Here is a 14723-nt window from a genome sequence, read left to right on the forward strand (position 1 = left end):
TCAACTGTGTGCAGTGAGATTATTGCTTGAATTGTTTTCTGTGTGGTTAGTTCCTTCTAGGAATCCCCCCTGGCCTCTTTTCTCACACATTCCTGTTTCCAGGAGCATCTTTTTCCATTGGATTTCCTCTTAGGAGCAGGAGGAACTCAATACCATCCCCTTACCAGCAGGTTCCTACAGCAGTGCTGCCCTTCTGGTACTCCCAGCCTGATGGGGGACCTTGTGCTTCCTGGTAAATGGGTATTGCCAGTTACCTGTTGTTGAGTCCATGCAGGAATGCTGTGGTCAGGGGTGACACCAGGGATTTGTGGCTCTAAAAGGTGTGGTGAATGTGACCCTGTGCTTGGCATGAGGGCGGTGCTGGCTCTGTCAGTGTCACGTAGGATTCCCCAGAGCTCTGGGCTGTCCTGAGCACTGTTTGTAAACAGTTTGCCCCTCACCTTTTGATCTGTAAGCAAACAAGGCACACTGAGCAACAAACCCATTGCTGGTAGTGCAAACAAGATAATTAGGCATTGCCTTCTATGGCAAAACGGATTCTCAGGATATCCACCGAAACGAACTTTGCTTTTCTTCTGCTAGTTCATGTTCTCTGGTGACACCCACAAATAGGAACTTGTCCGTGATGAGGCATCAAAAGGCGAAGTGCTGGTCCCTGTGAGCTGTGTAAATATTCAGCTTGTGGTACATTGCGTTGAGTGCCTCCTAATCCATCCCAATTAAAAAGCAGTCTTTATAGCTGTAATAGTTTTATTGAGACCTGTAACGCACTAGACCTACAGACATATAAAGCAGTTAGTTTTATAAAGCATATAGGATATTAAAGTAATGAAAGACATTAACGTGACATCAATTTTTAAGGAGAGTTACTTGCTGAAATAAATGAGTGTAGCCTAAAAGTTGATGGCATGTTACAGTCCTGAGTAATGAACCCTCCTGCCCCCTAAAATCTCTTAGAATAAATAATGCTTGAGCCAGTCAGTGGTCGTTAACTCTTTATCCTCTGAGAGCTACTTGTCACATTGATGTCTCATTGGGGTTTTTTGAAGCATTTTAAAATTGATTCAGAAAGGAATTTTCTTTTTTGCAATATTTATAACTGGAGGTGCATTATTCTTCCATGTCTGCTTCCCTAATATCTTCCCCTTTCCCGTGAAGTAGAGCTGTGACTGGTGTTGCAGAATTCTGGAGGGAGTTACTTCTTCCTTTTCTTTGCTTTTCCATCCTCTGCTTCCTTTGCTGCCAGTGCTGCGCTCCAGGCTCTCCCCAGCGGTGTCTTGGCATACCAAGCCTGCAGAATCAAAAAGCATGTGAGTGTTTCAATAAAATAAAATAAAAAACCAAGGAAAGGCCACTTAAATGTTTTACTGGTATAATGGAGCATTTATTAAAAACCCCAAACCTCTTAAAAGCCAAGCTGGCCTGTGTAGAAGCTGAAATTAAATGCTCAAATCTCTGGAGAACATTATTGTTCCAAGAGTTCAGCAGTTGATGGAACTGAGTCTCATTAACAGCCATACTTAGCTGGACCATTTGTGTTGCTGTAGTTATGGAAATGTTAGAACTTCCACGATCAACCCTCCTTCCAGGGAATACAGCCCTTGTCAAAACTCCCTCTGCTCTGAACTTGACAACAGCCAAATCACAGACTTCTCCTGGCTCTGCAAATCGATGCAGACAGGTCTGGTTTCAGTGAGGGAGCTTAAGAAGCAAAACAAACCCCCAACATTAAAAACCTGTTTATTGCTTTCAGATGCCTGTTCACAGGCCTGTGACTTGTAAATGGTTTTGGTAGAGTTGCTCTGCAAACTTGCAGAGCTCCTGGACTGTGATGTGGAGGAGGCAGCCCTGGGCCATGTGAAAATAATGGGGAGTGATGGAGAAGGTGATGCTTTACAGTCAGCAGTGGGTAGGAGCTACTCTTTCCCTGTACAAGAACATTTCTAAACAGAGTCCTGCCTACAGCAGAGATTAAAATGCTACCAGGTGTTGACATGATTGATAAAACTCCTTCCTTCTTGACCACAAGCCACTACTCCTGCCACAACTGTGTCTCCTCTGCCCTTCACTTGGGCCCTTGCCATCTCCAGTCTCCCTGCCAACGTGGCATCCTGTACAGCTGCCTTTGGGATGTGAGAGACCCGAGTTACTGTTACCTTGGTTGAGTGTTGATGTCCACAGTCTCTGGAACGGGTTTTCTGAGGTATTTAATACGAGCATTGTCCAGAGAAGCTGTGGCTGCCCCATCCCTGGGAGTGTCCAAGGCCAGACTGGCCAAGTCTTGGAGCAGCCTGGGCCGGTGGGAGGTGTCCCTGCCCATGGCATGGAATGAGATGAGCTTTAAGGTTCCTTCAACAAAAATCCTTCTGTGATTTTGTTCCAGCCAGGCAGGACCAGTGTGGTAGCTCACTTTGTCTCTCTAGCACTACAATTATTTCTGTGTAAAGATTTGTATCAAGCACCCTGGTGCACTAATTTATAATTTCAAAAAATGTGGATGTATAATTGGGGCAGAAATTTGAGTAAATGGAATGAAGAAATCACATTAACACAAATTTTGCATTATTTATATTCATTTTGGAACACTGGCAGAATATAAATGTCCAACAGGGAGATTCATGTTTCCAGGGAAGGGGAATCAAAGATTCATCACAGGGCTAATCTCCACTTTGAATACAGTGTTTTAGCTGCCCCACTTCAATAAGGCAGAAAGCAAAACAAGGGAAAAGTCCAGAAATGCAGCGAGTACAAGCTTGGGAGGAGGAGCTTCTGTGAGAAGAGGGACGGAGACACTGGAGTTAATTCATGCCATTTTGACAATCCCCTTCCCCTGTGTCGTCTTACAGATGCTGGGCCAACCTTCCATGACATTTTAAGGGAAACAAAATTCCAATAGATAGAAGGAAATGCTTTCTTAGGGGTTATAATTAATGCAAGGGGTGATTGCCATGGGACACTGAGGACAGTCTTGCTTAGCTATGTTCAGAGTGAAGTGCTGCCTGCACACTTTGTGCTGCACAAAATGGGCACATTTATAGTAAGTAGGATAATATTCTCACGTTAAACTCACAGTAAATACTTGCTCTCATGTTTCAGGCTACAAGTGGATTACTACTGGGAGCTGGGAATGATACTTTTTTTCCTTTCCTGCACCACTGAACTGTTAGGCTTTCCCTGAGGAAAGACACTGGTTTAGGTAGGAAGCATGAGAGGGAAAAAAAAAAGAGTAGTTTGCCAAATCCCACAAATGCTGCCTGTGTTGAGTGAGCCAAATGGCTCCAAATGGAAATTTGGAAGGTATTCAGCAGGGCTGGGAGAAATATGCACTGTCATTAGGTCAGCAGTGGAAGGAGCCTGGGCCAAAACTGGTAGCAAATGCATCTTGTCTGTTTTGTGGGCTGCTGTGGGGATTCAAGGAGCAGGAAGGCAAGGAAACCTTCCAGCCAGGAAAAGTGGAGGGCTTGGAAGCAGGTCTGGTTTGAAGTTATGGTGGGTGTGGGACAGAGGAAGCTCTTTTGGGGTCTCGTGGCTGCAAGACAGAGCTCTGAAAGTCACCTCAAATGTTTCTTCCTCCTCTTTGTACACCGGGATGTGTCTGGCCAGAGAAGCCACAAACTCCACGGTCCTCAGTGGCTTCCTGGGCATTTGCAGCAGCCTCAGCTCGCTCAGGACAGTCTGTACCACCTCCAGGATGTGTCCCTGGGTGAAGCCATCGGACAGCTGTGCCAGCCAGCTCAGGTTCTCCAGGCTGGAGAGGGCTCCGCCGTTCTGGAGGATGAAATGCTTCCATAGCACTGCTCAGCAGGGCATGGCAGAGAGAGAATGGCAAAGACAGGAAGTTAAGGAAGGCAGGACTAATATGGCTTTGCACTTTGAAACAGGAAAATAAGGGCCATCAGACAGGAAAGCCAAGATTCAAACTGTTCTTGTTAGCGGTTTATTCCACCTCTGGGTTTGGAGCACAGAGGCTTTTGGGCATGTGTGTTCTTAGCCATTGCTGATACATTTGTTGGCTACCAGGCAGTGCTTTTCAGAAGGTCATTAAAGGCACATAAAGTGAGGTGGATATGTGTGTAAAAATAGAAAGAACTACTTATAGGTGTGTACACACAGAACCTGCCCAGAGTGTTCCCGTTTGGATGCGCAGAATTCAGTGCCTTTATTAACAGCTGATTTTTGTTTCCCTGCCCCTGATCCCAGGTTACTCCTGCTGACCTGAAGGATGCTGTGGGGACTCCGTGTCCCCTTGGGAAGCCAAAGACTCCCAGCTGTGCAGGGACAGGTTGGGTATAAATTTCTGTAGTTAGCACTTGGCTTGTTACCTAAAGGTTCACCTTTTAAGTATCTTTTAGCTGCGAACCTCTGTGACATGAAGGTTTTGTTAATGGTTGTGAAGTGGCTGAGATTTTGCTTCCAGAAAAATAGGAATGATACAATCTGTTGGTTTATACTGTGTTAAGTAAGGGTCTGTTTCAGAGAAACTTGTAACTCTTTGATGCCATCTTCCCAGGCTTTCCTTTAAAGCATTATATGAGAACATTGGGGGGAAAAAGAATGATTAGGAATGATAAGAATTAATTATTGATAATTAAGAATATTGAGTGCTTAATACTCCTGTGCAGTGTGAAAACGCTGGGTGGGAGGTTGATGGTGCTGTGTAGGGGCAGCTGTGCTGGAGCAGACCTGCTTTATCCTCCCTTCCACTGCCGTGTCAATACCACGGGCTCCTGCCCATAACTATTGACAGCTCTGCTCTACATTCTTCACTCAAGCAAATTGTGGTCCTCCACTTGAATTACACTTGGGCTCAATAAATATTGGCTGAATCACTAACTCATAAAAGAGGAATTGATGCACACAACCCCAAGCCCTGCTGTGGGCAGCCATGGGTTGTGTGCTGCAGGTCGGGCCCTGGGCAGCACAAGGCACTGCCTCGCTGGGTGATTAAGAGCAGGAAATCAGTGTAGGATGTGAATCTTCAGTGTAATGATTTTCATTGTGTGGTTGCTGTTTCCACTGAGCCTGGATTGGAGTGTTGTGGCTGTAACAAGAGGGAGGGTTGTGGTGGCAGACAGGTAACTGTGCACTGTGGCTGCGAGTATTTGTCATCTCATTATTTTTCTGTCAAAACAAGTTGCTTTGCTTCTCAAATTGGGTGTCAGGCACTGCAAATTGACAGAATTGGAAGGTGAGGATCATATTTCCACTGAACTTCAGGGAAGGTGGGAGCTAAAGAACAAGCCAGGCACTCTCTTAAATGGGACCACATCACAGAATTAAAGCTGCAAGTTTAATCTGCTCTGAAATGCCACAAGTTAACTTGCTGGGGCATTCTTAAGTGCGCAGTTGGAATCCCTTCAGCTCTTTTTTTGACTCCAAGTTAGTGGTGGAACTCCCAGAATGTGACAGTTCAATCCCAGAAGTGGACACAGCTCAGTTCAGCCACTATTACCTCCTTTCTCCAGGTTTATTCATGTCCCTTATCCATCAGCAATTTATCAGAGCTGTAACCTAACATGGAACACATGTTCTCCTGCTTAGAGACAACTTCGCATCCACCCTGGGAAAGTTAGTGAATAGGGGAGAGATTTACAGTGTGCTGGGCAGCCAAAACCTGCCCTGAGCCTGCCCAAACGTGCAGCACCTCAGTACCTTGGCTGGCTCTGAAATGTGGGGTAAGACTGGGCTGCACAGTGTCTGTGGGATTTCTGTGCAGTGTGTTTGTATGATTTTGGTGCCTCAGTACCTTGGCTGACTCTAAAATGCAGGGTGAGACTGGGCTGCACAGTGTCTGTAGGAGTTTTGTGCAATCTATTTGTATATTTATGATTTTGGTGCCTCTACCTTGGCTGCCTCTGTGAAGTGCAGGGTGAGACTGGGGTGTACATGTATCTGTAGGATTCTTGTACAATCTATTTATATGATTTTTGTGCCTCAGTACCTTGGCTGCCTCTGTGAAATGCAGGGTGAGACTGGGCTGCACAATGTAGGATTTTTGTGCAATCTATTTGTATATTTATGATTTTGGTGCCTCTACCTTGGCTGCCTCTGTGAAATGCAGGGTGAGACTGGGGTGTACATGTATCTGTAGGATGTTTGTGCAATCTATTTATGTGATTTCTGTGCCTCTACCTTGGCTGCCTCTGTGAAATGCAGGGTGAGACTGGGCTGCACAGTGTCTGTAGGATTTTTGTGCACTCTGTGTGGTCAGAGCCATGTTGTTTCAACGTACAACCATATAACAATGTCCCTGCACTAAACATGTTTTCCTTACTCTGTGTTCCTCTGGGATGTGATGTGATGTGTCAGAGCAGTGACAGGAAGTGTGTTTTCCTACATGTGGGGTACTCATAAGAGAAAACACCACTGAGAGTCTTAACCTGAAGTTTTGTTGCCATCCTGAATAACCCCAAAGTTTTAATCCATATTCTCTTTAGACTAAACTTAACCTGCCCTTCTGCTCCTAAGTCACCTCATCTAGGCTCCTCAGTACCCAGAAAAGTGTATTAACCCACATGATATCTGTGATTAAACCACTGGACAAAAAATTGTATTTCTGGGAACAAAAGCCCTTCCACCAATCGCTTGTGAAGGATGGGGACAAAATACCATTTCTGAAGTGGTAATTGATTCACATTATGAAGCTTAATTTGGAGCATTTCTTCCCAGTCAATACTGAGCTGTGGCAGACTTGAAGGTGATTAAAATCTGAAAACAAACTTGCATTTCTACAAGTTCTTCTTTTTGTTGCTGTGCAAATTGGTCTAAAAAAAGCTACTGTTTTTCCTCCAAGCTTTGAGTCTCAGCGTGTGGGGCACTCAGTGAATCTGTCAGAATTTGGGAGGGCCTGTCTGTCTGCAAACATTTGATAGACCAGACACTGGAATTTCTCTCGTGATCTGAAATTCCAGTTCCTCTGGAATTTCTCTCATGATCTGAAATTCCAGTTCCTCTGGAATTTCTCTCATGATCTGTAAGCACAAAAACCTGGAATTTGATAGTGACAAAACTTAGTCTTCCAGACATGGTTGTGTTCTGGACAGGCACAGAAATCTGTTCTTTAGAGTATGGAAACTGGAAATTCAGAATTTCCAACTGGAAATACAAACTGGAAACAGAAATTCAGAATTCCTGTTTGAAAACCAAAAGCTTAAAATAGAAAATGTGTGCTGAAATAGGATCTAATCCTTCATACAGGGGGACAAACAGCTCAGGCTGAACTTGGTGCACTCTGAACTCATGGAAAAATGTTAATTACAGCTGAACAGGATTTTGAACCCTTCTCCCAAGTTCCACTTGTAGTATTTGCTCTTTGGGGTAGCCCGGATGGATTTAACCTAAATCCTCAGGAGTTGAGGTGCAGCAGGGCTGTGACTTGAGTTTAGGGTCTGTTCTGAGGGTAACCAGACGATAAACATGGATTCTAAACAGCAGTGCCCACCAGGATGAGTTGAGATACTTGCCAAATCGTGACAGGTAGTCGGGCCTGGGGATGAGGATGATTTTCTGGTAGACTTTGCAGAAGGGCCCGAGGTTGGCCTCGAAGGGCCGGGCGCTGGTTCCCACCAGGAGCAGCCTGTCCTTGGCCTTCACAGCCTTGAGGAGCTGCGGCAGCATCTTCCCCAGGCGCTTGGAGTCCACCTGGGCAGGGACACACAGCAGGGAGAGAGAGGGCTGTCAGTGGCCATGGCAGTGCAGGTACATGCTGCCCCAACAGGATCTGGGGGTTTTCAGCAGCCCAGTTGCATTTGGTACCAGCAGCCCAGATACCAACCTGAGCAGGGAAGTGCTGCCTGCTCCAAGGCAGCAAACACTTATTTCTGATGTGTTCTGGGGGTTGTGCTGCTGCAAGGCAGGAAGGAAACTACTCAGACTGTACATGTCACAGAATCACAGACTGTTCTGAGTTGGAAGGGACCCACAAGGATCATCGAGTCCAACTCCTCAGTCAATGGCCCACAGAGGGGGTTGAACCCATGACCTTGGCATTGTTACAACGGAAATCCTCATGTCCAATCCAAGCAGAAACACTGCAGGGACCTGCACACCTGAGAAACCTCAACAGGTGGAAAAATTGTAACCTGGTCTGGAATCCTCCCAGCTCTTGGAGGGGATGGTTTCCTGACTCCCACCCGTGGTGTAAATGTGGAAAACACTCCCTCAGCTGTGCAGTGATTCCTAACCTGTTCTTTCCAATAATTCTCTACTTGACTTTCTAACATGTATTTAACTACTACTTACAGAACAGGGTATTGAGCAGAAGCTGTTATTGGGTAGTTGTATTTGATAATGTTCAAGTGAATATTGGTTAGAGGAGCCTAATCAAATAAAACTGTAAGTGAATAACTGGGTGAGGATTGTGCAGCCAAGAAGCCCAAGGACTTGGAAGCCTCTTCAGAAATGATTGAGGCTTGATTAACATCCAACTCACCAACACTCACTGGAGAACTTTGCTCTCTAGATTACCTTATGATTTATTTATTACATTATTTTTAATATATTTGCTATTATAGTAGGCAGCTGCCTGAAAAACTAGATCTTCCATATCAGATCAGTCTTCCTTATTATCAGTAAGGAAGAAACTGTCCTGCAAACCCTCTGACATGAGAGGCAGTAACTGACATTGCAAGTACAATCTTTGTGACTGAGGTTTTGTGTTGTCTGCACTAACAGCTGCAGAAAGGAGAAAAAGCTCTGCTCTTTGGAGGGAAAGCTATGGAGGATGGAAAATTGGGATATCAACAAGAAATCCCCCAAGTTTTGGGGCAGAGCTGCTGCTGCATATCTGCCATACCTGTCCCATCCAAGATGACACTGCTACCCTTCCAAAATGTGGCCACCCCACAGTCTGAATGCACAGGACTCACACTCAGAAAAAAGGTTCAATTTTTCATAGAGCTCTAAAGGCAAAATATTTTGCAGGCAAAATGGATCCAGTCAGGATTTTGGGTAATTTGGTTCCTGTTGTGGTTTTGTTGCTGTGACTATTGGGCAGCGTTTTAATTTTCTAGTGAGGAAGAGAGGAAGGAATGGAAGCAAAGGCATCAGGACTCCTGGGAGCCAAAGAAATAGTCTGTAAATGTAACCATTTAATACAGGCTCTTTGTTTTTGCAGTAGAAATTTATCCTTGTTACTTTATTGTTCACTTTGGCTCCATGCAATTTCTCAAATTAATAGAGCTGAACAATTTAAGCTCACCTTAACTTTTAGCTTCTTGCCTCATATTTTGAAATTCTCCATTATTCTCTTTTACTTTTCAGTGCACTGATGAGCAGAGACTGGACTATTTTTAAATAAAGCAAGGATAGGTGCAGGAGAGAAATGTGACCTCTTGGGGATTCTTAAGAAGTCACAAGACTCTCTAAAAAGAGGGAAAAAACTGTTAGTGAGACAAGCTATTATCAAGCAAGCTTTGGCAGCTCTGGTCATAGCTGTCTGTGCTAGGCTAAGAAATTCCCTTGTCCCTTTGTGTGGGATGCAATGCACCAGGAGAAATTACCTGCTCTGGAATAAAGGAGCCACTCACCTCTTCCTCTCCCTTCGGTGCCGCTTTAGAAAACAGCTTCTCTGTGTCTCCAATCCACAAGACTGAGGGCTGCAAGTGCTTCCCCACCTGAGCAGGCAGGAAGTTGATTAGAATGGCCACAATTTCATACCTGGGAGCTCATCGTTAAGCTTTGCAATCCGTGTTTCAGCAGTTCAATTAGCTGGGTTTACTTTTCCCAGGACTGCTCGTGGATAGCACCAGCTCAGCTCAGCAGCCTTGGCAAACCAAACCATTCCTGGTGGGGGATCCACATTAAGGACCCACCCCAAGATGGAACATTTTGCCTGCCATGCTGCTTTTTCATTTCTCAACCCCAATTCCGTTGCAGTTCCACGAAGGGAAGGCTGGATTTGGAGTTCAGGGGCAAAGGATGGTCCAGCAGCAGCTTCGGGCTGACTGTGGGATCCCACCCTGGTTTTCCAAGGGTGCTGAGGATGGAGAGCCAGGCGAGGTGTGGCTGTAGCATGAGAGGAGAGGGAAAACTAATCTTGAAACAGAATAGGCTGATGATGCTCAATTGCCTGGTGTATATATCAGCACTGAACTTGCAGTGAGCCCAGGAATTAACAACCCCCAAGCTGTCCCTTTGCAAGGGGGGGTCTGCAGTGGGTCTGTGGCTGCGGGTCGGAGGCAGCATCGCCCCGGTTCACAGCAGGATGGCAGCAACGCCACAGGCTTGTGCACGTCCTGCACTCCTCCCATTGCCATAGAAACGCCCCCGGGTTCGAGTGCTGCTGCCAAATTTTAATCACTTCCCAGAGGCTCTCAGAGCCACCTTCGTTTGCTCAGCAACAAAAGTGATGGCTCGAGGAGTCAGTGGGTAACGAGAGAGAGCATTCTTCTATCGTGCCTTTTTTCATTCCCTCCTGTTGGAAGTGTTGCTTCCAGGAAGGAAGCTGCCAAAATCGATGGCTGTGCACATCACACGCTGCTGTCTGACTGACAGTGCAGGAAGGATTAGGTTGTGAACATCGTTTTTCACAGCAGTGCAGTTCATTTTTATGGATGTGTTTCAAAAGCACCAAATGTGTGTGTCTGTACAGTAAAAATGGATTTTACACAGGGAAAAAGAATAGTAGACCAGGCTGTTAAACTTGTTTGCTGTGCTGGTGATGGAGTGAAGTGGAAACAATGCCATCTTCAGCATGTGGGACTTTATTTATGGTAACTTGTCAGTCCTAGAATATGTCAAGTGATACCTCCAGGTTCAGAACACTTGAATTACAGAATGGTTTGGGTTGGAAAGGACCTTAAAGCCCCCCCAGTGCCACTCCCTGCCATAGGCAGGGACACCTCCCACCGGCCCATGTGGCTCCAAGCCCTGTCCAGCCTGGCCTTGGACACTCCCAGGGATGGGGCAGTCACAGCTTCTCTGGGCACCTGTGCCAGGGCCTGCCCACCCTGACAGGGAAGGATTCCTTCCCAATATCCCATCCTGCCCTCTGGCAGTGGGAAGCCATTCCTGCTCATCCTGTCCCTCCAGGCCCTTGTCAATAGTGTCTCTACATCTTTTTTGTAGCTCCTCCAGGCACTGGAAGGCCACAGTTAAGTCACCCTGGAGCTTCTCCTCTCCAGGCTGAGCAGTCCCAATTCCCTCAGCCTTTCCTCAAAGGAGAGGTGGCTCCATCCCTCTGATCAGCTTGGTGGCCTCCTCTGGACTCTGTTCAACAGGTCTCTTTCCTGTGCACTGAGGAAAATTCAGCTTTATCACATGCTGGAAGGCAATAATGCAAATGTTTTAGTGTTAATAAAGAGGAGTTAAGAAATAAAACCAGCATATCATAAAAGATAATATAAAGGTCTTGCAGAAATTGATGTGTGGACTAGGCAATTTGTTGGATGTTTTTAGGCACATACAGCTTGAAGGGTCACTTCTTAATCGGGGAGTGCCCTGAGCACACAGGCTGGAAATAAATGACAGATAAAGTTGTACAGCAGCAATAGCTGCCATTTTCAGGCCAGGTGCTATTCCATCTATCTCCTGTTCAGCTCTTTCCAGAGATATGTTTGGCACACTCCTCAGTCTCCACACATTGCTCTGCACCTGCAGAGGACAAGGCGTGTTGGAGAGGGTGAGCTTTGGATGGGGATCACTTGGTGGGGACACCTGTGGAAAACACAGGCCAGTCCCACTGACCTGCACTGGCAGGTGGGTTCTGTGAGCCCTGGGTGGCTGTGAACGGGCTTGGGGGGGTGAGGAGAGAAATGTAATGTGGTGGCAGAGTTGGGGTAAGTGATACTTTTGCTGGAATTTGGACTGTGAAAGAAAACTATGAGTGTAGTTTAAGCTGTGGAAAGAAACCTACATTTTCCTAAGGAAGTGCATTTGCATTTTGTGCATCGACTGTGACGTGTGGGAGCTCTGACTCAGAGCCCTGTGCTGAACCCAGCTCTGCTAATGAAGGGATTATCAGCTGGGGCTTTCTGATGTTCCTCATGGTGGCTTTTACCTTCTGAAACATGAGATAACAACCATTCCTTGCTCTTGCTCTGTGCCTGCTTGGAGAGGATGACAGGAGGGAGATGAGGCAGTGGGAGACTGATCTCCATGACTGCTGCCTTTGCCCAGTGAGGGAGGTTTGAGCTGGGTGACTCCTGCCTTTGCCCAGTGAGGGAGGTTTGAGCTGGGTGACTCCTGCCTTTGCCCAGTGAGGAGGTTTGAGCTGGGTGACTCCTGCCTTTGCCCCAGTGAGGGAGGTTGGAGCTGGGCAACTCCTGCCTTTGCCCCAGTGAGGAGGTTTGAGCTGGGGGACTCCTGCCTTTGCCCAGTGAGGGAGGTTTGAGCTGGGGGACTCCTGCCTTTGCCCCAGTGAGGGAGGTTGGAGCTGGGGGACTCCTGCCTTTGCCCCAGTGAGGGAGGTTGGAGCTGGGGGACTCCTGCCTTTGCCCCAGTGAGGGAGCTTTGAGCTGGGGGACTCCTGCCTTTGCCCCAGTGAGGGAGGTTGGAGCTGGGGGACTCCTGCCTTTGCCCCAGTGAGGGAGCTTGGAGCTGGGGGACTCCTGCCTTTGCCCCAGTGAGGGAGCTTGGAGCTGGGGGACTCCTGCCTTTGCCCCAGTGAGGGAGCTTGGAGCTGGGGGACTCCTGCCTTTGCCCCAGTGAGGGAGCTTTGAGCTGGGGGACTCCTGCCTTTGCCCCAGTGAGGGAGCTTTGAGCTGGGGGACTCCTGCCTTTGCCCCAGTGAGGGAGCTTTGAGCTGGGGGACTCCTGCCTTTGCCCCAGTGAGGGAGCTTTGAGCTGGGGGACTCCTGCCTTTGCCCCAGTGAGGGAGCTTTGAGCTGGGGGACTCCTGCCTTTGCCCCAGTGAGGGAGCTTTGAGCTGGGGGACTCCTGCCTTTGCCCCAGTGAGGGAGCTTTGAGCTGGGGGACTCCTGCCTTTGCCCCAGTGAGGGAGCTTTGAGCTGGGGGACTCCTGCCTTTGCCCCAGTGAGGGAGCTTTGAGCTGGGGGACTCCTGCCTTTGCCCCAGTGAGGGAGCTTTGAGCTGGGGGACTCCTGCCTTTGCCCCAGTGAGGGAGCTTTGAGCTGGGGGACTCCTGACAGTTCAAGTTTACACACTGTGTGCTCACTGCCAGCCCTGTTTTTGGGGTGCTCTCTCTACACTTGGTGGTTTTGCCACTGTTAGTGTCCTGCTGCTGACAAGGGTATCTTTTCTTGTGCCTTTGCTTCCAAGGGGACACAGTCCCCTTCTGGTGTCTCTGCTTTGTGTGGGTGATGCAGCTGAATCACACCTGGAGAGCCACATAGCTGTTCTCATGGAATCAGGGAATATCCTGAATGGGAAGGGACCCACAGGGACCATCCATTGCAGCTCCTGGCCCTGCACAGACACCCCAACAATCCCACCCTGTCCAAACCCTCCTGGAGCTCTGGCAGTCTTGGGGCCATGCCCACTGCCCTGGGGAGCCTGGTCAGTGCCTATGTCTGGTGCTGCAGTGGGAAGTGATGGGGAATAAGGGAGGGGAGGAAGGTACAGGGTCTATAAAAGCTGTTGGCAAAGGTTGAACTCCCCTTGTGTCACTCAAAGGGAACCATATTGCCCTTTGGTGGGGCCACCACGGGCTGGGAGGTGCAGATCCTCCTTGGCTGGCTCCCAGACACATTCTGTGGCCAGCAGCCCTCAATTGCAGCCTGGCATTTTACAGCAGACTGGACTTGCATTTTAACTTTTAAGGATGAATCCTCATTGTTGTCACACCTGTCATCTTTTTTGCCCCCTTCATTTCCCCACTGAGTAAGTGGAAATACACTGAATAACCTCAGACTCAGCTCTCAGAGAATTTCCTGTGTTTTCCATCTTGAGGCAAAGATCTAAATGTAGAAAGTGGCCTGCATGTATTTGTTGCCCAGAGACCTGTGGCTGCCCCATCCCTGGAGTGTCCAAGGCTGGACAGGACTTGGAGCAACCTGGGATAGTGGGAGGTGTCCCTGCCATGGCAGGGGGTGGAAAGAGGTGGTCCCTTCCAACTCAAACCATTCTGGGATTCTGTGATTTTTCTGGTGTTGATAGACATTAGTGTGACCAAATTCTGCATTTGGGCCTGGCTGTTTCTTCTCTTAAAGACAGATCAGCCCCCCAGAATCCATTGGCATCTCATTTAAATTGTTGGTAGATTCACTGTGTATCCCCCTGTGGAAGTGCTTCATTTGAATTATCCATGGACACTTTGAATCCATGGATAATTAAACGCACTGTACATAATTAATTTGTAATTGGAATTTTATTGGCTTTGCTGCAATTCCACAATTTGTGGGAGCTGCCAGCAGATGGCTCCTTAACCCTTCTAATTCCACACTGAGATTTGCTCTTCAGGAAAATCATTATGGCTTGTAAAACCCCCTCTTGTCCTGCTGCCTGTCAACAGTCATCAGACATCAAACAGCACTCTTGAAAGGCTGGGGTTAAACTTTTCAAACTTGAGAGCCAGAGTTTAACAGCAAAATTGTTACACTGGAAAATGCAGAAATTTGATTCTTGCCCAGCACATGTGCACGAGGCTCCTCCAGACTTTAAGGATTTGATGGGATTTTCTTTAACAAGTCCAAGACTTTCTGGAAGCTCAAGTTATGGCTGAAAACTGCTCAATACTCTGTAGTTTATACTCCCAGAAGTGCTTCAGAGCAGCAAAATGCTGAAACCTGTGATTAAATCTTAGCAGTGGGAGCCTCCCCAGATAA

At 47.4% G+C, this 14723-nt stretch overlaps 1 protein-coding gene across 1 annotated transcript in view; it reads right to left on the reverse strand.

Annotated features, from left to right (window-relative positions):
• Nucleotides 1-766: 766 nt before the first annotated feature.
• Nucleotides 767-14723, reverse strand: part of IQCA1 (IQ motif containing with AAA domain 1) — a 107422-nt gene continuing 93465 nt past the window's right edge. Inside the window, exons 16-19 of the mRNA XM_071562193.1 lie at nt 9528-9614; nt 7464-7641; nt 3556-3794; nt 767-1291 (exon numbers count right to left, since the gene is read on the reverse strand). Of these exons, the coding sequence (XP_071418294.1) occupies nt 1196-1291; nt 3556-3794; nt 7464-7641; nt 9528-9614 (600 nt within the window). The 3' untranslated portion in view covers nt 767-1195. The remainder of the gene's footprint in view (nt 1292-3555; nt 3795-7463; nt 7642-9527; nt 9615-14723) is intronic.

This window comes from Pithys albifrons, chromosome 8 (assembly GCF_047495875.1).
Source record: "Pithys albifrons albifrons isolate INPA30051 chromosome 8, PitAlb_v1, whole genome shotgun sequence".
Taxonomy (NCBI): Eukaryota; Metazoa; Chordata; class Aves; order Passeriformes; family Thamnophilidae; genus Pithys; species Pithys albifrons.